Source organism: Hemicordylus capensis, chromosome 3 (genome assembly GCF_027244095.1).
Source record: "Hemicordylus capensis ecotype Gifberg chromosome 3, rHemCap1.1.pri, whole genome shotgun sequence".
NCBI lineage: Eukaryota > Metazoa > Chordata > Lepidosauria > Squamata > Cordylidae > Hemicordylus > Hemicordylus capensis.
In genome coordinates, this window is record NC_069659.1 from 291,416,328 (window position 1) to 291,440,579 (window position 24,252).

The window sequence follows — 24,252 nt, forward strand, 5'->3', positions numbered from 1 at the left end:
AAAGAAAGCTGAAAGGTAAAATCAGGAAAGTCACTTCGCTCCAGATTGCATGGGGTTTATTCAAAACCACAATACTAGAAGCCCAGTTAGACTGTATACCCAAAAGAAGGAAAGGTACTACTAAGTCCAGGAGGATGCCAGCATGGCTAACAGGTAAAGTCAAGGAAGCCATAAAAGGGAAGAAGAGAACAAAAGGAACACAAACTCTGGCAAAAGAAATGCAAGGTGACCATAAGGGCGGTGAAAAGAGAGTTTGAGGAACATTTAGCTAAAAGCATCAAGGGGAATAACAAAAGCTTATTTAAATACATCAGAAGCAGGAAACCTGCCAGGGAGGCGGTTGGACCATTAGACAATGAGGGAGTGAAAGGGATTATTAAGGAGGATATGGAGGTTGCCGAGAAGCTAAATCAGTTCTTTGCGTCTGTCCTCATGGCAGAATACTTGTTCCTGAGCCAGGCTTTTCGGGAATGGAGGCTAAAGAACTGAGTCAGATAGAAGTGACAAGAGATGATGTTCTAAACTGTCTGGAAAAAGTGAAAACTAACAAATCACCAGGGCAGGATGGCATCCATCCTAGTGTCCTCAAAGAACTCAAATGTGAAATTGCTGACCTCCTTGCTAAAATATATAACTTATCCTTGCAATCAGGTTCTGAACAGGCACTGCTGGGGGAGAATAAGCATGGCTTCTGCAAAGGTAAATCTTGCCTTACAAACCTTTTGGAGTTCTTTGAGAGTGTCAGCAAGTGTGTGGATCAAGGTGATCCAGCTGACATAGTATACCTGGACTTCCAAAAAGCTTTTGATAAAGACTCATCAAAGACTCCTGAGAAAACTTAGCAGTCATGGGATAAGGGGACAAGTACATGTGTGGATTGCTAACTGGCTGAAGAACATGAAACAGAGGGTAGGTATAAATGGAGAGTTTTCACAATGGAGGGAAGTAAGAAGTGGGGTCCCCCAGAGATCTGTACTGGGACTGGTGCTTTTTAATTTATTCATAAATGATCTAGAAGTAGGAGTAAGCAGTGAAGTGGCCAGATATGCAGATGATACCAAACTCTTTTGGGTAGTGAAATCCAGAACGGATTGTGAGGAGCTCCAAAAGGATCTCTCTAAACTGGGTGAGTAGGCGACAAAATGGCAAATGTGGTTCAATGTTGGCAAGTGTAAAATGATGCACATTGGGACGAAAAACCCTAACTTCAAGTATATGTTGATTGGGTCTGAGCTGTGGGTGATTGACCCGGTGAGGGATCATGTGGTCCTGGTGGACAGCTCATTGAAAGTGTCAACTCAATGTGCGGCAGCTATAAAAAAGGTCAATTACATGCTAGGGATCATTAGGAAGGTGACTGGGGGAAAACCGGCTAATATTATAATGCCCTTATACAAAACTATGGTGTGGCCACACCTGGAGTACTGCGTACAATTCTGGTCACCACATCTAAAAAAAGACATTGTAGAACTGGAAAAGGTGCAGAAGAGGGCAACCAAGATGATCAGGGGCCTGGAGCACCTTTATTATGAGGCAAGGCTACAACACCTGGGGCTATTTAGTTTAGAAAAAATATGACTGCGGGGAGACATGATAGAGGTCTATAAAATCATGCATGGTGTGGAGAAAGTGAATAGAGAGAAATTCTTCTCCCTCTCACATAACACTAGAACCAGGGGTCATCCCATGAAATTGATTGCCAAGAAATTTAGGACCAGCAAACGGAAGTACTTTTTCACACAATGCATAATCAACTTGTGGGATTCTCTGCCACAAGATGTGGTGACAGCCAGCAACCTGGATGGCTTTAAGAGGGGTTTGGATAACTTAATGGAAGAGAGGTCTATTAGCAGCTACTAGTTGGAGGGCTGTAGGCCACCTCCAGCCTCAAAGGCAGGATGCCTCTGAGTACCAGTTGCAGGGGAGTAACAGCAGGAGAGAGGACATGCCCTCAACTCCTGCTGTAGGCTTCCAGCAGCATCTGGTGTGCCACTGTGTGAAACAAGATGCTGGACTAGATGGGCTTTTGGCCTGATCCAGCAGGGCTGTTCTTATGTTCTTATGTCTCATTTCTTTCCCCCAAATAGTTCATTAATTTAGCTATTAAGAGGGAGGGAGGGAGGTGAAGACATCTGATCTGCCCTCACAGAACCATTTAACACCAACTGTTCTTTGAGGAGGAAGTAGAGGGAGGTGAAAATAGTAAGTGCCTGTTCTGCTTCAACTGGCTTCCCAAGGGCCAGCTTACAGCAGCTACCCAGTGAAGAGGAATGAATGAATGAATCTTTATTTCAATCACGGACCAGAGAAAGGAAGAACAACTAAATAATACTAACATAATGCTAATCTAATACTAATCAAACAGTTTAAGTACAACAACATCATCTTCTGTCAAACCTTTCCTGCTGTAAAACAAAACTTTGCTATACTTAAAGATAACATATCATTTGTATCAGATAAAAGATAGCTTACACAACATTTTTCAGAACACCTTGGATAATCTCTTTTTAAAAGGCAACAAATAATAACTACAACTATCAATATAAAAATTGCAGTAAAACAAAAAATGAGCTGCTTTCAACACTTCCTGCATAGTTTAGTTTATTAAATGAAAGTCCATATTGCCTCTAAACATTATCTTTACCAACAGAATCCAAGGAGCCTCAAATATTTTTCCTACTGTAACCCAGCAGCTGGAATTATATAGGCTGTAATCTGTGGTTCAGCTGTCTCATTAGTATAAGTCAAGAAAAACAATATAGTGTAAGGCTATCCTTTCAAGTATTAATCAATTTGTTCAGTATTTCTTAGCTAACGGTTAGCTCCACCACACATGGTAGAAATCTTCTTCTTAGACATTTCTAACACATTGGAATACATCTAGTATCTATTTTATTTATGGTAACCAGAATCATATACGGGGCGGAGCCACCATTGGGCGAATGGGTTCAAAGAACCCGGGCCACTGCCCTCAGGGGCCGTGCCTTGCAGCACAGGGATGTGCACAAATCTCAGTTCATGCACAGGTTCAGCACTGAACCAGTTCAGGCAAGGTCTGAACTGCTTTGGTGCCTCCGGGAGGTGGAGGAGAGCAGCAAGCAGGACCTTTAAAAAGGAGGAGAGCAGGTCCTTACCTATTCTCCACTGCCCCATGCAGCTTTCTGCTACAATGGCACTCCCCCCAAGAACCTGCATATGGTGTCATGGGTTCTTGCCAGCACTGCTGGTACATACCAGCACTATGTACAGGTTCTTGTAGGGAGCGCCATTACAGCAGGAAGCTGCATGGGGTGGCAGAGAGCAAGTAAAGACCTGTTCTCCTTTTTAAAGATCCTGCTTGCTGCTCCCCCTGGTGGTGTCAAACCTGTGCACAAACTTCAATTCATGCACATCTGTAGATGGAGAAGTGATTGTCTGGAATCAAGGTAGGAGGACAAGCTATCCAAGTTTTCCTCCTACCTTGATTCCACACAATCACTTCTCCCCTCCTCCTACCTAGTTGTTTGCACCCACACAACCAAAAATTGGAAACACACACAACTCCCAAACCTGGGTAGAACAGTTTTCACTTGTGTGAATGACCTCAACAAATCTATTTTGTGTTTACTGTGACTTACACTGAGAGTCAAACTGGAGGTGTCTGTCTATGGCAGTCTCATGTGCTTAACAATATGTCTGCCTGCTTCACCTATGAAGTAAAAGCTGGAATCTGATTTAAACATCAAAAGGAGTGTGCAGGTGAAGGAAGCTGAAATATCTCATTGCCTCCCCACATTCCATCACCTCAAGAACTTTTCTCTCATTCCTGCTTACTTGTAGTGTTGGAGCCAGAGTGAGGGAAAAGTTCCTGGGTTGATGGACTGTAGTGAGGGAAGCTTGGGATGGAGAATGTTAGGCTCTCTTCACTGTGTGGTGTTTTTGGTTAATCCATTCCTTGATCCAGGCCAGCTTTTGAATGGGGCTATAGTTACTTGTAATCCAGTCCTGGAGTAGAGGCAAGGCTATAAAAAAATAGCTAGCAACACGAGCATGGAAAAGTAGACTGCACTGGCCTCTCAGTACATATAAATATATATCTCACTAAGATGTACCCATGGCTAATCCTATGTGTGGCAGCTCTTGTGAGAGTTTGTGAGTGAGCTGCCAGGAGAGGGAAAGAAAGCGGTGTCAGCAACAGTGGCAGTGGGGGGCGGGGGGAGAAAGCAGCAGCGGCAGGGGGAGAGAAAGCGGTGGCAGGGAAGAGAAAGCGGTGGCAGCCAGTGGGGCTGAGAACGGAGGAGAGCTGAGAATGAGGGGGGAGAAGGAGAGAGAGAAAAGAGACAACTAGAGGCACAGATGCTCTGCACCCATGCCAGCCAGCTAGTACTATCTATTTCATTAAACTATTAATATTTGTGTGATTCCACTCCACTGCCTTGCATACCACAACTCTTTCCCTTGGATTCTACACACTGCAGGCCCCTTCTTAAATCAGAACTTTCATCCTCTGCTTTATACATAATTGGGGGAGATACGTGGCTGCCATTGTCACATCTATTTTGGCCCTGAATGTGCGAGACACCAACTGAAGGTGTGATTACATTCTGTCATTTTCCAAAGATTTATTCACACTTCTTACAGCTAATAAATATTATAATGTGCCTCTGTACTTTTACAGTGCCTATTTTTTTCCCCCTGATGGATTTGTAAGCAATAAAATATAGGTGCATGATGCCATCCAACAGTCTTCCCCTTCTCTTCTTGTTCTGATTATATTTTTTGAGAACATGGACAAAAGGGCAGGACAGCGAGTCCTGACTGAAGTATAACACTGATTAGAAAGGGCTTGCTGTTAAAGCAAAACTGCTTTTAGTTTGTGGTACAATAGTTTTTTGCTCAATTTCCAGACTTCACTTGACATATAGTAAGTTGGGAATTTTTTATTATTATTTCTTGTTTACACAGTCAGACAGGTGTTATTGACTGGTTTGTTTTATCCAGACATCGAGTCCTTCCCAAGGACCTGGGATGGCTGAATTTTATTGTCAATGGTTATAGATATCGTCGCAGAATATAGGCTGTTCCCAGTAAAGCTGCTTTTTGTAATTGGCTGATGGTGATTTCTGTGGCCCCGATGGTGTTGAGTTGCTCTTCAAGGTCTTTTGGAACTGCACACAGGGCGCCAATGACCACTGGGATTATTTTGGTCTTTTTCTGCCACAGCCTTTCAATTTCAATTTGTAGATCTTTGTATTTGGTGATTTTTTTCTATTTCTATTTCTTCTATTCTGCTATCCCCTGGTATTGCTATGTCGATTATTTTTACTTGTTTTTCTTTCTTCTCGACAGTTATATCTGGTGTATTGTGTGGCAGATGTTTGTCTGTTTGTAGTCGGAAGTCCCATAATATTTTTACATCTTCATTTTCTACCACTTTTTCCATTTTATGGTCCCACCAATTTTTGGCTACAGGTAGCTTGTATTTTTTGCAGATGTTCCAGTGTATCATCCCTGCTACCTTGTCATGCCTTTGTTTGTAGTCAGTCTGTGCGATCTTTTTACAACAGCTGATTAGGTGGTCCACTGTTTCATCTGCTTCTTTACAAAGGCGGCACTTGCTGTTTGTTGTTGACTTTTCTACTTTTGCTCTCATTGCATTTGTTCTTAGTGCCTGTTCTTGTGCAGCCAGTATTAAACCCTCTGTTTCTTTCTTCAAGTTGCCATTCTTAAGCCATTGCCAGGTCTTGGTGATGTCAGATTTTCCACTTATATTGTGCAAATATTGACCATGCAGGGGCTTATTTCTGCATTTTTCTGCTCGGTATTATTATTATTAATAATAATAATTCGATTTCTATACCGCCCTTCCAAAAATGGCTCAGGGCAGTTTACATATACGAATAACAAACAAATAAGATGAAACTCTGTCCCCAGAGGGCTCACATTCTAAAAAGAAACATAAGATAGACACCAGCAACAGTCACTGGAAGTACTGTGCTGGGGGTGGATAAGGCCAGTTACTCTCCCCCTGCTAAATAAAGAGAATCACCATGGTAAAAGTGATTTTTTGCCCAGTTAGCAAAAGTGACTCTTTGCCCAGTTAGCAGGGGAATTCCAAGGACAACAACCCTCAGCAGAAATGGCTGCTTTCCGTTTCTGAGATAGCTGCACCATAGGTTTGAGACTACTGAACCAAGTAATTATACTAGCACTTTAAATGCTATAAAGCTGCATATTTTATTTAACTGTTATGAGTTTCATTAAAGACAGAACTGTACTACAAAATTTACCAATGCTGATATCTCTCCCATCTGTCTTTATTCAAATTTTTTATTTCCCTTTCAGATCATGCTAGGAAAATTACTACAGTACTTTGTTCTTTATAGTAAACACGCTAGGTCCTTTAACCCCTCACACAACCTGTTGCTGTGATCATTAGAGCTAGACAAATTTGACCCACAAAAGAGTATTTAGCAAGCTGAATCTACTTTCTGTTTGATTTCATCAACACACCATTTTGACATGCATATTACAAAACCACATTTTGGCTTGCAGCAACTGTAATCAAATATAACTCACATCATAATAGGCTATTCAATGCTAGATGACTAAGCAGCTTAGTTCAAATTTTTATTTGCTTTACTCAACAGCTATAACTATAAATATTGCTACAGTAAAAACAGCATAAATATTATATCAAATAAGAGATAATATATCTAACTATGCAATTATCCAGATTTTGTTGTTGATGATGTGCAGCAGCCAAAGCAAGGTATCCATAGTTCAAGTGACTAAGGCCTTTTGCAAGTGAAAAGTCTATTTTTTGCCAATATGACCAGTTGAGACATTCCTTCAGAAGTAGGCAAACAGATATATTCTACACATTTTTGGTAACAGAGCAACAAAACCAATAATGGTGTAAATATTTTGCTGCTTCCTCACCTCAGATAGTATCTCAAGTTATATGAGATGTTACACTACTGTCAGTCAGTCTAACATAGCAGATAGATAGTATTAACTGAAAACTTAAAAATGTGAAATATTTCCTTAGTGCAAATTGAGACAAATTAGTTAATCTCTTTCCTCTTCTCCACCATGTGGGGCAAATAGAAGCTTGGGGTGAGAAGAAGGGTCAGAGCAGGAGAATGGTGCAAGGCAGGGTTAACTTTCCTTCCCTCAGTACCACAGCCTCAGTCTAAATCCGTCTCCCATGGTGACACTCACCCTTTTCCTGTCATCTTACTTCATATGGCACCCTTAGTCTGTAATAAAAGGGAACTACTTTGGGTGTCTTAAGTAGCATTTACAGCCTTGTTTTGACTGCAATTATTCCAGCTTTAAAATGCCATGCAAGCCCCAGACTGCAGTTCCATACAGAATCTATGATAATAATTTCATTTCCAGGATGTTTAATTGAAATAATGTGATCTGTTCCCATAGACAGTTCCTTAGATCAAGGTTTTTAAACATTGATCATTAAAGTTGAACCTCTATAACCACCTTTGGACATTTAAATGTCCAGAAGCTGTGCTATGTTGAATAATTTGCAAATGATATGCTTATGCTTATATTTAGGATGCTAACTGAGGGTGTTGGGTTTTTTTTCCATCTCGTTATGGAGGAAATCAGCTATAATGTATGGGTGCAGCTGTACTGCAAAATCCAAGCGTGTAACTTGAGAAACCTAGTTTTCATTTTTGGAAAAGAGCAAGTTCTAGTTGTCATACTTGTGAAGATAAGTGTAAGAAGGTATTCTTATGGCAGCATTTAAATTTATCATTAAATCTGCCCCACTTCCTTAATTTGTAAGAAATCAGGAGAGAGTGATTACAGAATGAGAAGCCCCTGGAGAGGGATATCTGTTGAATATTTGATTCCCCCCACCCCCCAGAATATAATAAAAACTAGTAGTGTGCCCGAACTGGTCCGGCGGCCATTCCAAAGAATGGCCAAACTGCCGGACCGGTCCGGCCCTGCCTGGTTCGGGTCCGGGTGGGGGGTATGCCTTTAAGGGCGGGAGGGCTTGCTTAGCCCTCCCGCCTCCTTGCCCCCGCCAGCGCCCGTATTTTCTAGTATAGGGGCGCTGGAAACCAGCCGCCCCCCCGCCGCCGCCGCGAAAGAACTCCCAATGCCAGCCCTCCCTCCCTCCCAGATAGCTGCCCGCCCGCCCGCCCGCTCACCCGCTCACCGCTCACCCGATAGGAAACGAGAGGAGCTCCGGCACAGAGCTCCTCTCGTTTGGAAGGCCTCCGGCATAATGGTGTTTTGCGCGCGCCGCAAAGCACGCCGTTCGCCGCAGGCCCGGTCTACCCGCCGGGAAAGGGCCGGGTAGACCGGGCCTCCGATCGCTGGGTAGACCGGGCCTCCGATCGCCGGAGGCCCGGTCTACCCAGCGATCGGAGGCCCGGTCTACCCGGCCCTTTCCCGGCGGGTAGACTGGGCCTCCGGCGAACGGTGTGCTTTGTGGTGTGCGCATGCGCGCGCGCGTGCAAAACACCATTATGCCGGAGGCCTTCCAAACGAGAGGAGCTCTGTGCCGGAGCTCCTCTCGTTTCCTATCGGGTGAGCGGTGAGCGGGTGAGCGGGCGGGCGGGCGGGCAGCTAGCTGGGAGGGAGGGAGGGCTGGCATTGGGAGTTCTTTCGCCGCGGCGGCGGGGGGGCGGCTGGTTTCCAGCGCCCCTATACTAGAAAATACGGGCGCTGGCGGGGGCAAGGAGGCGGGAGGGCTAAGCAAGCCCTCCCCGCCCTAAAAACAAGGCCCCCCTTCGGTGCCGGTCCGGACTTCTCCGGACCGTGCACATCACTAATAAAAACAAATAACCTCAACACTTAGTATATATCTAAGTGTATAAGTATACAGGTGAAACTCAGAAAATTAGAATATCGTGCAAAAGTCCATTAATTTCAGTAATGCAAATTAAAAGGTGAAACTGACATATGAGACAGACGCATTACATCCAAAGCGAGATAAGTCAAGCCTTAAATTTGTTATAATTGTGATGATCATGGCGTACAGCTCATGAAAACCCCAAATCCACAATCTCAGAAAATTAGAATATTACGTGGAACCAATAAGACAAGGATTGAAGAATAGAACAATATCGGACCTCTGAAAAGTATAAGCATGCATATGTATTCAGTACTTGGTTTGGGCCCCTTTTGCAGCAATTACTGCCTCAATGCGGTGTGGCATGGATGATATCAGCCTGTGGCACTGATGAGGTGTTATGGAAGACCAGGATGCTTCATTAGCGGCCTTCAGCAATTCTGCATTGTTTGGTCTCATGTCTCTCATCCTTCTCTTGGCAATGCCCCATAGATTCTCTATGGGGTCAGGTCAGGCGAGTTTGCTGGCCAATCAAGCACAGTACACTGTATACTTTTCAGAGGTCTGATATTGTTCTATTCTTCAATCCTTGTCTTATTGGTTCCACGTAATATTCTAATTTTCTGAGATTGTGGATTTGGGGTTTTCATGAGCTGTACGCCATGATCATCACCATTATAACAAATTAAGGCTTGACTTATCTCGCTTTGCATGTAATGCGTCTGTCTCATATATCAGTTTCACCTTTTAATTTGCATTACTGAAATTAATGGACTTTTGCACGATATTCTAATTTTCCGAGTTTCACCTGTATAAGTAAATAACACTTATTTAGTATATAGTAAATGACACTTATTCTACTTCCAAATCCCTTAGTATATAAGTAAATAACACTTATTCTACTTCCAAATGCCAAAACAACTGTATAGATTCACCTCTCAGGCGGCTTCTAATTTAGCGAAATGCTAGGGATCAGATATATGAATCAATTTGTGGCTGAATAATTCCAACTAGAATCTGGTTGATTTGAGTGATTCAGCCTTGAATTGAATCACTCTTGGGGACATTGACCAGATTCGAGGCCAGATTGTATAACCCTAGATTCGAGTTCGAATCAATTCGATGATTCGAGCTTCCATTCTGTTCTGTTTGTAATTATTTTTGTAATTATTTCTGCCATAGGGAATAATGGGGATTTGAAATGGCCCATAATTCCCCATGAGTAGCGCCTACAGCTGCCAAAAGGGTTGGGTGTTAGGGCCCCTTGTATGCCAACTACCATCCAAACCTCAAAGGAACTGGGTAATTTTTTGGGAATTTTTACATGTTGTGAATTCTGTTTGTAATGACTTCTTTATAGGGTACCACACTGTTCCCCATAAAAAAGTTATTACAAACTGAGAATCCACACAGTGTGGATTCCACACAGTGCCTCTAGGCTTTACCTGTGGGGAATTATGGGCTGTTTTGAATCCCCTTTATTCCCTAAGACATAAATAAAATAATAATTAAAAAAAAACAAAAACAGGAATCTAACACTAACATTGCCAAACACAGGAAAAACTTTAAAAATCCTTAAAAAACAAACAAACACCTGATTGCCCGACTGCCTAGCATGTTGGGAGGCAGACAGAACCCATGGTGCCCTGACACTCAAACCACTTTGGTGTCCTCTAGCACTTAAAAATTTTCCAAATCAATTTGAATTTGAATCAAATAAAATTTGAATTGAATCAACCCAGATTCGAGGCCTGTAGATTCAAGCTTGAAGTGAATCATGCTGATTCAATTCGAACTCGTATCAAATCACAAAATTTGATTCATGCACATCTCTACTAAATGCCAGTTCAAAAACAAAAACAATAACAGTAAAATCATAGCTTTCTCTATTGTTGTCTGACTCTTTCTCTCAAAGTCAAACTACACATTATGATTCATATGTCATTAAGAGGCATGCTTAAGTTTGGAGACATCTATTTTTAAACAAAAAACAGCTGTTGGGGGCCCTGGTCTGTACTGAGATCATGGCATATGATGAAGAGGGGTTAACCCTTTCCATCTGCTCTGTGTCTATTTGCAGTAAATAACTGCTAAGAGCCACCTAATGGCGCAGTGGGGAAATGACTTGCCTAGTGAGCAAGAGGTTGCTCATTCGAATTCCTACTGGTATGTTTCCCAGAATATGGGAAACACCTATATCGGGCAGCAGCGATATAGGAAGATGCTGAAAGGCATCATCTCATACTGCACAGGAGATGGCAATGATAAACCCCTCCTGTATTCTACCAAAGAAAACTACATGGCTCTGTGGTCGCCAGGAGTCGACACCAACTCAAGGGCACAACAACAACAACAACAACAGCAACAGCAGCAGCAGCTTTAGAGGATAATTTCTAGCATGAGGGAAAGGGTTAATTCCCCTCTCCACATACTGTAGTCTCAGGCCAGATTGCAGGGCTCTGCAGCTTTTTGTTTAAAATGAGATGTTGTCAGACTTAAGCAGGTTACTTAATGATATACTAACTGAAACATGTAGTTTGGCCTAAGTCTTGCAATTCCAATTGCTATGAATTGTTTCTTTGCCTCTCCAACTAGCTGGAGAGTGTCACCTTCTGAAGTCTGAAGAGAGATTCCAGAACATTAAGGAATACATCCCACAGTCATTGAGGACTTTCTTTGGTCCAGTCCCCAACCAGGCGCGTAACAATGATAGGGCAAGGGGAGACAGTTGTCTGGGGGCCCCACTGCCTGGAGGAGCACCCCAGAGGCACCTCATGTGACTCCCCATTGCCCCCAGCCCAGCCCCATAGCCTCTCAGCCACTTGCCCTCTTCGCCGTCTCTCCTGCTTGTTCTGCTGGCCCGCAATCGAAGCAACAGGCAAGCTGCAAAGAGCTCCTATTCTCCCGCCTCTCAGCTGATCGGCGGGTGGGCGGGGCTTCCACGGAGGCCTCCGTGTAGGCCTAGGTGAAGCCTGAACTCGAGTAGGGCCCAAGCAAGCCAGGAAGGAGGAGGCAGCCAGAGTGTTCTCTGCAGCAGAAGACCCCTTGCTGCACTGCTTAACCCAGACCAGCATTTGCCAGGTAGAGTGTGAACTCCTTTTTGTGGTTACCTTTCCCGCCCCCCCCATATAGGGATCTGCTTGCCATAGGGCTTGGATATGGGGGGGTGGGGGGTAGGGACCGAGAAGTCTCTGAATATTTATTTTGAAACAGCTTGGAAAATTTGCTGACTTAAAAAAAACTATCTAAAAAGTCCTATAAGTGGCTTGTTTCATGGCAGAAAATTGCAAAAACTTCTGGAACAGTATTTTATTAATTTTATTTATTCATTCATTCATTTATAAATGCACTTATGTTCAAGTTGTTTTGTAACCCAGAAAGTCTGAGTGAGAACTGTGAAGCATGTGTGGTGCTTTTATTTTATTTTTCTTGTGTGTGAACTGCTCCCCAATAACTTGCAGGGACTTCAGGGTCAATCTGGCCAACATGTGAATGCAGCACCTCCATTCCAGAGGAGATGTGTCTTAAAGGGCTTTAAAAGCCTCCTGTGAAAAACCTCCTGCAATCAAACTTGACTGAATTTGTTCAGAATTCTGGGAAAACAAACATAGGTTCACTCTGCATGGTTGAAAGTCTCGTTTGCTAATCTGCAGCGAGGGGCCCATTTTAATAATTCATCTTTCTAGTGTGTTCTAGGCATTAAAAGTAATACAAATGTATAGTACTCAGTGTATATCACTATATATTGTGACGTGTGTGTGTGTATTCAGTGAAATGTATTTGCAGGCAGCATACTTATTTTGGAATATCAGACTTAAATCCTTGGGGGCCTGGGGTGTGCGGAGGCCCTGGACTTTGGGGGGGGGGGCATTTTAAAATCTTGTCTCTGGGCCCACTCCAACCTTGCTACGCCCCTGTCCCCAACTGCTCAGTCAGTTCCTCCCTTGGTTAACAACGTGAAGCCTCACAGCAGAAGATAAACATAACACCAGCTTCACCCTTTTTATTGTTCTTTGATCTCTCAAAGCCCTTTTGACCTCTCCTTAACCCTAATCCAACAATTCAGACCAAAGTCAAGACATCAGTTTCTCTCACTTGATCGTTCAAGTCATATTTCAGAGCTTTTACTTGGAATTAAGAGATTACTGAGTACACTGAGGGGAATGTTAGCCAATGGGTGAATTGCTAAGGGCCTTCCCCTTCCAATATCCTTTTAGTTCTGTTAAGCAAGCCCAATGACAGTAAAACAGAAATGATAGAACGAGGGAATTATCTACCAAAGATTTCCAACTTAAATGTGCTTGTAAAAAATTAAAATGTGTATTTGTAGAAGTGGATGTTTCAGAATCACCAGCGATGGATGCTAGATTCAGAGGCTACGGAAAAGCACAAGCTGTAAAAGTACAGAGGTTGACAAGCTCAATATAGCTTGATATACTGATATAGAACATTACTGTCTTAAAATCAATCAGTTAGGCTTAAGATTTAAGCTTTTTATATGTATCCCTCAACACTGAGTGTTAAAAAGCAATGGTTAAAGATATTCAACAATAAAAACATTTAATGCAAATGTTTTGAATTTTGTCAAATTTAACATTTGTATGGAATAGCATTTCAGCTCTATGGTTCAACTATAAGCAGTTTGGAGGTGCCAGAAGTGCCATTTCAGCACTTCACCTCTCACCAGTTCCCCCTAGTTCACATGTCTGTCATGGTCAGTGAGTTGTACACAGGGGTGTAGCTATAATTGAGCAGCTAAATTCAAAGAACCCAGACCCCCCCCCAGCTCCTGAGGGCCCCCCAGCTCCACCCCTCCCTTTTTCTTCATTATCTCCCTCACTCCGAGGGACCACTGGGGAGAGGGACAAACACAGGCCCACTCTCCCCTAGCTACACCTCTGGTTGAACAGCCAACGTAGCTGGTTTCTCACAGTAAGTAAAGAGGTTGCCAGGGGCATAAGTATAATAGGGCAAGGGGAGACAGTTGTCTGGGGGCCTACTTCTTTGAGGGGGCCCTCAGAGGCAAGTCACATGACTGACTCCCCCAGCTGCGCACCCGCCTGGGCTTCCTTCAGTTGTATTCATCCTCCAAAATTGATGTGGGTGTTAAGACCTGGAGCTACCAGAACAGCATGTCTTTCTCTAGTACCATTAAATGACTTGCATCGTCCACAATTCACAAAACCTTTAAAAAAATAATTTAGGATGATGTTCTATTGTGGCACATAGGATAGATAGATAGATAGATAGATAGATAGATAGATAGATAGATAGATAGATAGATAGATAAAATTTTACTATGCTTTTTGTTACCACTATTCAGCCTCTTTTAAGATTTCTTTACTTCATGAGCTGAGCTTCAGTGGGGGGCGTGGGGGCATTTTAAAATCTTGTCTCTGGGCCCACTCCAACCTTGCTATGTCCCTAGAGGTTGCCCTGATGTTAAAGGATGCTTCCCTCAGATATGTCTCACATCTTTCCAGCTGTGCAGTGTAGCACCCAAAAGAACAGCAAGAAGCTCCCATATGGATATTCCTGAGGACTTATTCAGAAAACCAGTATGTTTCCAGTACCCATTCTGCATAAAACCATTGTGGCTATGTCAGCCACATACACACTTCCTTATATAGTCCAAGCTCAGTCATTATGAGTGATCCAGGGTTCAGAACTCATCACATTTTTGCACGATGTGTGATGGAAGGCAAGAGCCATACTTACAGCAAACAGAGGGCGTATGCTGAGTGGATAGACTCACTGGCCCGCACCAAGAAGCTTCCATCCTTGCCTACTTTAGAGAGCAGGTCCTCAGCTCTGGAACGGGTGATGGTCCCGTGATACCAGCATTGATCCATGTCTTTATTCTAAAACAAAAACAAACAAACAAAAAAAAAACCCAAATAAAATAAAAGCAAATTTTAATTTAAAATAACAATAAGCACCCAGCCGGCAGAGATCGGTGGTTATCTGTGGAGATCCCAGAGCTCTCTGTGTAGCACTCGGCAGCTGCTGCTCACTCAGCTTCCTGTTTCAATGGTGCAGAGAGGGAAAGGAAACAGAGCTGCAGAGAACTTCCTCATAGAAATGAGGCAGCTCAGAGTGAGGACGATATGCTATACATCCTCCCTGTTCACTCTTTCTGTGCAACTGCATTACCCAAGGCAGACAGGAACCTATTCTAGTCCTTCAAACTGTTGTACAAATGTGATAGGTACAGTTAACAATTGGTGCATAATAGATTACCGTATTTTACGGAGTATAAGATGCACTTTTTCCCTTGAAAAATATCCCCCCCAAATTCAGGTGCGTCTTATACTCTGATTCGATTGGGGTGGGGGGTTCCATTAAGGGTGGGGGAGGGTTTACTTACCCCTCCCGCGCTTTCCCCACTCTGGCGCCGTATTTCCTTTACAAATTGGGTGGCAGGATACCTCCCTGCCGCCCCTTTCCCCGCTGGCTCCTTGTTCTGTTCAAATTGGGCGGAAGGATACTTCCCTGCCTCCCCCTTCCCCGCTGGGCTCCTTTTAGAAATCGGGCGGCAGGATACCTCCCTGCCGCCCCTTTGCAGGCTTGGCTGCAAAAGGCTTCTTAAAGCCTTTTGCAGCCAAGCAGGGAAAGGGGTGGCAGGGAGGTATCCTGCCGTCCGATTTCGAAAAGGAGCCCAGCGGGGAAGGGGGCGGCACGGAGGTCCCTGCCACCCCTTTTCCGCTGGGCTCCTTTTAGAAATCGGGCGGCAGGATACCTCCCTGCTGCCCCTTTCCCTGCTTGGCTGCAAAAGGCTTTAAGAAGCCTTTTGCACGCGCGCGCAAAAGGCTTCTTAAAGCTTTTTGCAGCCAAGCCTGGAAAGGGGCGGCACGAGCCCGTGCAGGCAAGCGCCAGCCCGCAGGAGCCGCCGGAAGCACACGGTGAAGGAGGTTCCAGGCGGGCCCCGCCGCAATGAGCAACAACTAGCAGCAGCCGCCGCGGGTCACCAACGTGGGCTCACTGCTGCTGGCAGGAGGGAAAGGACAGAGCGGGGCTCGGTGGGAGGGCTTGGAGGGGAGATGGAGGCGAGAGGAGAAGGAAAGCTCGAAAACTCAAAAACTGGATGAAAATTTAAGGTGCGTCTTATAGTCTGTAGCGTCTTATAGTCCGTAAAATACAGTAGTTTGATCTTGGGTGACATCACATTCTTCCTTCTCTCTTCCCTCCTCCCCCACTTCTCTCTCTCTCTCTCTCTCTCTCTCTCTCTCTCTCTCTCTCCTTATAACTGTGGCTTGCCGGACAATTGTTCATTAATATTTAGATAGGCCATTAAGCACAACATCTCAAATTTTGTCATAAGGAATCTTCCTAACTCAAGAGAGAAGAAGTCAAAACCTCCTTATAAGTGTAACTACAGGAACGTTTGTGCCATTGAAATTTGCTCTTGTCTCAAACCTGGGGCCTGGAAAATAAAAGAAAGGAACTTTGCTGCTATGGCTGAGAACAAATTTTCAGATCTGATGCTCAGCTGATTTTCTTGCCATTTGCCAAGGTAGCAGAGTTGCTCTCAGAAGCAGTCTTTGGTCTCTCAGAAAAATTGTACTAGAGGACTTCAAGGCCATTGTTCAGGTTGCTCTTTGAGTCTCAAGATCTCCTCCCCATTACAAAAATTAATGTATCTCAAATAATAAGTGACTTGACGCATGCTGTAAAACATACATTGTATTTGACATTTTGCACTGAGTTGGGGACATGTGCTTTGGTGATGGGGTATGTTGAGAAGATACTGTTGTCATTGTTAAATTATTACTTTCTGAAGATCCCTGCTCTTATATGGCCCTGTTGGGTAGATAGTGTTACCAGCTGAGCTTATTCTGCCCACTCCCAGAAGCCTCCCTAGTTGCAACTGCATCTCCAGGCTTGGAGATTGCACTTTTGCTATGCTCAGGAACTGCCCCGCAATGTGAGCTCCCAGTCTATATTATACATGGGAACAAGTCACTTAGTTGGCAGTGGACTGGTCGCTCCTAGATTTGGCTGCAAGCTCCACAAACTGGAAAGGGGATTAGCTTCACACTCTCTATGAGGGGTGCCCAGCTAAGCAGACTCCCAGGACTAGCTACTGCAAGTGTCTGGCATCTAAGATCATTTCAGCCTTGGAATGAAATCTAAACTCCCCTCTTCCTCTCACAAAGAGAGACAATACCTGGCCATTAGGCCAGGGTGGCGGGGGGAAGACAGATAAGACAAGTTTCTTATCCGCAGCCTCAATTACAATAGGGATGAGTAAGTGATGTAATTTTGGAAGTGTGCCTATTGAGAGTCAGTCCCAGCACAGGATATTGTTACCAGACCCCAGCCCAAGAAGACACGGAGACAAGTATATGGGTGAAACAGGCCACAATTTTATTGAAACTACAAACATAGCGAACTGGACTTCCGGTGATTAATCACCGCTAACAAACAGTGCGAGCTCCTAGGCCTGGGCAAGGACGCCAAAGCCCTACCCACAACCAGTATGGGTGACACACCCTGGCTCAGGAAATAAGGCAGGAATGACCCGCCTAATTCCTTCAAAGCCAACCACCCCCTTTTCAGGAAGTGATCTGGATACTTCAAGGACTTCAACCGCAGAGCCCAAGGGTTGGTGAAGTCCTGAAGCTGGTTTCTTGGCAATCATTCTCCCCGTGCCGCACAGGCCACAAAGGAGCGATTAACCAATCAACCTTTAAATACCCAAGGGTGCTCACCGAGATCTAACCTCAATTTCCCTTAGCCCGCACTGCTACTGCCATACAGGGAGGTTAGCCCCGAGCTTGACCTCCCTGCCCCAAAAACTCCAAAAATTCGGCAAGCCCCTTCTGAATATTGCCCAGGTATAAATTGCACCCAGATTCAGACAGATGAACCCCATCAGGTCGGTACAACTCGGGAAGGCGTGCAGCTATCCCCAGTTGCAACACAACCTTCCCACCCGATGCCTGAACCATCCGGCCTATGGCCGCCAAGGCTTTACGGCGGGCCTTCTCTATTCCCAAACTCGAAGACACACCCCTCCAAACCCTACGCTGGAGCCAAGAGACCCAAAGAATACGTACCCCAGGAATCCATGCCCGCAAAATATCAAAGTCAGATGCGGCTTGCCAAATAATTGAAAGGCCAGTTCGCCGGCCCAAGTCATTTTCACCCAAATGTAATACCACCAGCTGAGGGGCAGGGAAACTAGCTAAATGGGTCCTAATCGCGGGAAGCAGCTGCCCCACAGCATGCCCTACATGCCCAACCAATAAATAGAGGCCCTCTGACCAAAACCCAATTGTGTGCCTCAATGTGAGGTGCTGGCCCACTTGAAGGCCCAGAAGACCAGCGAATAGCCGCAAACCAGGACCCGGACCGGAGCCGCCGCTCCACCAGCACCTGCCGGGAGAAACACAGAGATAAAACTTAAGACATTGGCCGCTGTCAGCGCACATATCGCCTGACCGCCACGGACCTCCAATGCCCAATCCACCGAACGGCATCCTCATCCATGCCCATTCCTGAAGCCGTAGAGGCAGCCCCGATTCGGAAGGAATGAAGGGTGAGACCCACTGCAGGGATCTTGGCCTCCCCAAGGACCTTCCTAACGACAGCCAAAAACTGATACTGAGTCAACGGGCTGCCATTCTCATGCACAAACAAACATCCCCCCAGGACAAGGCCGCAGCCCAATATAAAGTCTAAGGGCTGCCACTGGGCAGAGCATGGAACCGGCAGCTTCTGCCAGCTTCACCAACTGCCCCCTGCCCCTCTGATCTGTCTTACAGCGGCGTAGGAACAGGTTAGCCGTGCCGGCTGAAAATGTTAAATCAGAAAGTTGCAGACAGCCATTCCGAGGGGAACAGCTGCTGCGCGGCAGCAACTCAAATGGGCGAAAAGCACCAAAGAAAGCAACTAAAAGTGCCGCCCGAAAGAGTGATACCTCCCAAGGACTGGAACAACTACTGCCCAAACGACCCAAAATAGCCACTAACATGTCCAGTGTAATCGGGCGCCTGCAGTCCTTCAAGGCCTCGAAAGATAAGGCCGACAAGTAACCACTCAAAGTAGACCCAGAGCGCCCCGCCTTGTGCAGCGAGACTAAAAACTGCTGCAGGTGACCAACAGGGGCAGGCCAAGACTCTGCCAAACCTTCAGCTCTCCGGAATTGGGCAAAAGCCTCAGTCTTGGCCACGTAGCTTGCCTTTGTACTAGGTGCCAGCGATGCCGCTATGGCCCGCTGGGCCTCCAATTCCCAAGCTGCCACAGTACTGCCGGCATGGGGTCCGGGAGCATCGTTGCCTCGGGAGCTAGTGCCCTGAATCTTTCTACCTGAAAACGAGACAGGGCATCAGCAATCTCATTCTTAATCCCCGGGACATGTCGGGCCTGAAATACAATATTTGCCTGCAGACATTGGAGCACAAGCGCACACACTAGACCCATGACCCTACACGAGTGGGAGGTTTGGGCATTGACAATGTGAACTACGGCCTGGTTATCACACCAGAACCTCACAGAGGAGTTGGCAAACTCCCCGGCCCAGATGTGGACTGCCACTACAATGGGGAACAACTCGAGAAAGGTCATGTCCCTGACCACACCCTGTTCAACCCACAACGCGGGCCAGGGGGCAGCACACCACCGCCCCCGAAAATAAATCCCAAACCCAGCCCCTCCAGCCGTGTCTGAATGGACCTGTAATTCGGCTTCCAAAAGCTGTTGGGACCGCCAGAGGGAGGTCCCGTTAAATGTGAGCAAAAAGGTCTCCCAAAGGGCCAAATCAGCCCTGACTCCTTCGGAAATCCGTAACCTGTGGTGGGGGGCCTTAAGGCCTACCATGAGGTCACAAAGCCGACACGGAAAAGCCCTGCCGGGGGCCACCACCCGGCAGGCAAAATTCAAGTGACCAGCCACCACCTGCAGTTCCCTCAAGGAAGCCTTGCGTGCCCAACCCATAGTCCTGACTAACTCCAGCAGGGTTTGCAATTTTGGGGGGGGCAACCTCGAACACCCTGCTACGGAATCAAGTTCAATGCCCAAAAACGATAATCATGTGGCTGGGCATTCCGTCTTATCTCGTGCAAGGGGAACCCCCAGCTCTGCTGCCAGCTCCATGAAGGAACGCAGCAGGTGACAGCATTCCCCAGAATTGCCCCTCCCTACAAAAATAAAATCGTCATGATAATGGGCAGTTGAACCAAGCCCCGCCCTCCACCGCACCACCCATTCCAAAAATGTGCTAAAAGCAGCACAGGAAATCGAACAGCCCATGGGCAACGCCCGGACAAAATAAAATTGACCAGTGAAAGCAAAACCCAAGAGCTCGAAATCTGCCGGATGAACAGGCAGCAGGCGGAAGGCGGACTCGATATCACACTTGGCCAGGAGAGCCCCAACCCCTTTGCTTCTAACTACCTCGACCGCTTTGTCAAAGGACGTGTAGCGCACGGAGCACAAGGTGTCGGGGATACCGTCATTGACGGACGACCCCCTAGGGTGTGAGAGGTGGTGAATCAGCCAGAATTCACCAGGTGCCTTCTTAGGCACCACCCCCAGTGGCGAAACCCGCAGCCCCAGGAAGGGAGGGGACCGAAAAGGCCCCGCAACCCTACCAGCCGCGACCTCTTTTGCAATCTTTTTCAAAACAACCTGCTCCTGACCTATAACTGACTTGAGGTTGCGGGTCCCGAGCGACCCCCGTCGGGAAGATGACGGGATCCTAAAACCATCCCTAAAACCCAGAAACAAGTAGGAAGCTGCAGATCTATCGGGGTAATCCTGCAACAGGCGGCCCAACACCTCAAGCCTGATGGGGCTGGGTCCCTTTTCCCGAAGCGGGTGGAGGGGGGCCGCCCTTTTTATTGCCCCCAGGCTGAAACTTGCCACCCGACCCGGAGGAACAGGCCCGGGGGCACCCTGAACTGGGGTGCTTTGCCCCGCAAAGGCCACACGCATGCCTGTAACGGCAGGGCGACCGGGAGCACCTACCATTTGAGTTGAACTCCCAACAAACCAAGTGGGGTTGAACTGATTGCTGGCCTGATCCTGCCGAAGGAGTGGACCCGAATGGCTTGGACAACAAGTGCCCACTATCCGATCTGTCCCCTTCAACAGGGCGGGCTGGGGACATTATCACAAGCCACAACTCCTGTAGAGGGGCATCCCAAGGCAAAGAGGGATCGAGGGCGGCTCTCATCCAAAAACTTTCATCGTAGCTGATCCAAGAGGATCCCGCAAAATCAGAGACAGCCCTGTGGATAATATCCATATATTTCAGCAGGGCGGGGCCCCTAGCCGGCTGTGCCTGTACAATCACCCCCATGTATATGGTGAAGCCAGACAGCCAGTTGCTCCACGTTTTTTCTACCGGCTTACATTTTGTGGCCTCATGATCCTTGCATGACTCCCCTTCTTTATGTTTTACTTCTGGTTCCTGGAACAGGAGGCTAAAGATATCGATATACTCCCCCTTGAGGATCTTTTCCTTCGTGGCGGGAAGCAAGTGATCTCCCAAAGGAAGCCCCATCCCCCCGTATGGGGCATGTTGGGGTGTGGGCATAATGCCCCTAGGATACAAACCTGTGTCGCTAGGTGCGGGAACCAGTGCATTAGCGTTGCTTGCTGTCAAGGCAGGCGGAGCACTCGGGGGCCCATTAACACCCCAAATATGTCCAGCAGAGCGCTGGAGGCCCAGTGCGCCCCCTACTGTGGGTGGAGTGAACCCCAGACCCCAAGTGTGTGTGTAGGGGGACCAGTACGTGGCTGGTCCCCAGCCCCCCATAGCAGGCATCGACCAGGGTACAGGAGGCCACTGGCCAGTGCCACCGGGGTGTGTGGGTGCTGCTGGCTCACCCGGGGCCAAAGGGAGGGACGAATCCTGAGGAGGCTGCTCAGCTGGGACAGCAGGTTGAGGTAACACGGGTCCAGGCAGCGCAGGAACCAGATCCAGAGGTTGTGTTGGTGCCGGCGGTCCAGGCGGATCTGGCGAAGGCATCACTGGACCAGATGGTTCAGACGGAGTGCCAGGCCCAGCAGGGGCCCCACTCTTCTCAAGAGCCTCTAACCTGCGAGAAAGAGACTTCAATAATTGGCTCCTAGCCGCTTCGCGAGTCCTGCGAGGGACCTTGGGCGGAGGAATACCCCCACCACCAGATGGGCCAGCCCCAGGGTCCGAAGGAACATTCCTGGCGTTTTCCAGTGCCTCCATCCGCCCAATCAGGGCCCTAATAACACTCATCTCCTCCTCCTCGTCCTCAGAAGAAGACGGGGGAGGAGGGGCAGGTCGTTTGGGTTGTCTAATGGGCCGCCCGCCCTTCTTTTCTTTTGCCTTTCTAGGCATGATGCACCCAGACTAAACCACCAGCAGGCAAAATAACCACTATCCCAGAAGCCTGCCCACTTGGCTCTCCTTTTTTGTTTTTTTTATATAAGAATGATCAGGAACAACCCAAACCCAAACGCCAAAACAAACACAATGGTAACACCAGGTGTGAAAAACAGAACCTTGATTAACAGTGTACCAAACAACCCTTATGCTAGCTTCCCAATCCACCACCCAGCTAGGCCGCCACCCACCAAAACCAAAACCACAACAGGGGCCAGAAACCAGCTCGGGGCGAAAAGGAATGAGGGAACAGAGAAAGGAAAAGCAGAGGGAGGACTATCGCTACGAGGGCTGCTGCCTTAGAAGGCAGAGCCAGGGTCGAGGGAAGGGAGACCAAACCCTGAGGGCCGAGTAGCCTTCCGATGCCACCGAAATTGCTCCGCACGCCCAGCCGGGCGAAGAGAGATTCCCCGCGTCGCTCCCGAAACGCCGCACCCTGGAAAGTCTCTGCGCCGCGCGCCTGCTCGTCAGGCGAAACCAACACCTTCCCACCGAACGGAAGGAGCTCTTGCTGCGAGCTCCTTCCTGACAGACAGCCAAAGGCAAACTGAATTGTTTGGGGCGTGGATCGGCCGACTCCTGCCGAGACCACGCCCCCCTCGTGCAAGGCAGCCAATCAGGCTGCTTCTTGGGCCGTAACGGGCTGGAACAAACTCCCTCCCCCAGCACAAGGCCGAGGGGAGGGGGATTCTTTAAATACACCTGCACAGTCCAATTGTCCTCACAATCACCCTTGAATGCCATAGGCGATTCACACACATTCATACCCAGGAAGGACAATGCATTCCAAAAAAAGGTTGTCTAGGCTTCTCTTTTCAGCAGAACAGGACAAAAGAAATGTGCCCTCAAGGCACATTTTGGGATATAAATATCCCTAGTTCCATGACCCAGTGTGCTTCCTCGTGCATATTACATCTGTGAAACATCTCAGTGCCTCTCGCTCTGGACCCCAGCAGACTGCAGCAAGAGACTCCAGCAGACCACCTTGGTGTTCCTCTCCCGGACAGGTGATATAGCCTCTTGCCCAGCTTCTTCAGGGCTGAACCTATCCCTTTCTTTTATTTCTGAAATCTTGCCCCTCTTAAGAGAGGTTAAAGTACCTCTCTAGCCCGCCTGGGAATTTACACATAGTTTGGAACTTTAAGCTAAATATGCAGCCTTACAATAGTCTGTTTCTTAGCATATTTGTAGTGCCTTTAAACTAGGGCCACATAGTAATTTAGTCTGATTTTATTTTTTAAAAACTCCTTTTTGATTTAATTCAAACCTTTCTCTCAAGCCGATTTTCTTGAGTTCATACGCTTGCACAAATTAAGGCTGAATCGAACTGTCTCCCTTTTGAGCTAAATTCCCTGCATTTGCCCGAACTAGAGGGTGCAGACCACTCACTCTCGACCTGGGCGTTTTTCACATAGCATGCTTTACCGCGCCGTTTACTGTGAGGCTTTACCGCGAGTTTGAAGTTGCCCAAAACACCCGAAGCAAAAAGTTGATTTTTTTTACCCTGGATATAAATCAAGCTACACTCTAACGTGCAATGAAAAATCAGAATCATGTGTGAAGTGCTCCCTGATAACTCGCAGGGACTTTGGGGTAAATCTGGCTGATATGTGAATGCACACCCTCCATTCTGGAGGAGGCGCGAGCTAAAAGCACTGTGTGAAAAACACCCTGGTGAGTCTATCTCTAGAGTTAGTTCCAGGCTGTGGAACGAATGAAGCCAATTAGATTCCAGAACAGTTTTGGCCTTGCTGATCTGCTCTTTCTGATACTGCAGACCTGTGGAATTGCAAGTCAACCAAGGCTGTTAACATGGTAGCCTCCATTTAATTTGTGTTACTGCCTCCTCATTAAAGCCCTCCTCTTTTATAATGAAGCTGAAAGGGATGAAGCAGTAGGACAGACAAACAGAGCATAAGTAGTGCATAACATGGACCGGCCAGAGCTGATTGATTGTGGCACGGATTATTTTTGGAAGACTGTGTTATGTCAGTAGGAATTGTACTGATTTCACCCCACTCCCTGCTGTTGTTGCCCTGATAATAAGCCATTCTGCACAACAATCCCAAGTTGTGGACAA

General features: G+C 46.8%; 1 protein-coding gene across 2 annotated transcripts in view; it reads right to left on the bottom strand.

Moving 5' to 3' along the window:
- INPP5D (inositol polyphosphate-5-phosphatase D) overlaps window positions 1–22,704 on the bottom strand; it is a 117,040-nt gene extending 94,336 nt beyond the window's left edge. The window contains exons 1-3 of one of the 2 annotated variants that reach the window (XM_053311292.1): window positions 22,512–22,704; window positions 21,641–21,852; window positions 14,525–14,667 (exon numbers count right to left, since the gene is read on the bottom strand). In XM_053311292.1, the coding sequence (XP_053167267.1) occupies window positions 14,525–14,658 (134 nt within the window). In that variant the 5' untranslated portion in view covers window positions 14,659–14,667; window positions 21,641–21,852; window positions 22,512–22,704. Of the gene's footprint in view, window positions 1–14,524; window positions 14,668–21,640 lie in introns of both variants that reach the window. The other variant, XM_053311293.1, reaches the window with a different exon arrangement.
- Between the last annotated feature and the right edge of the window lie 1,548 nt (window positions 22,705–24,252).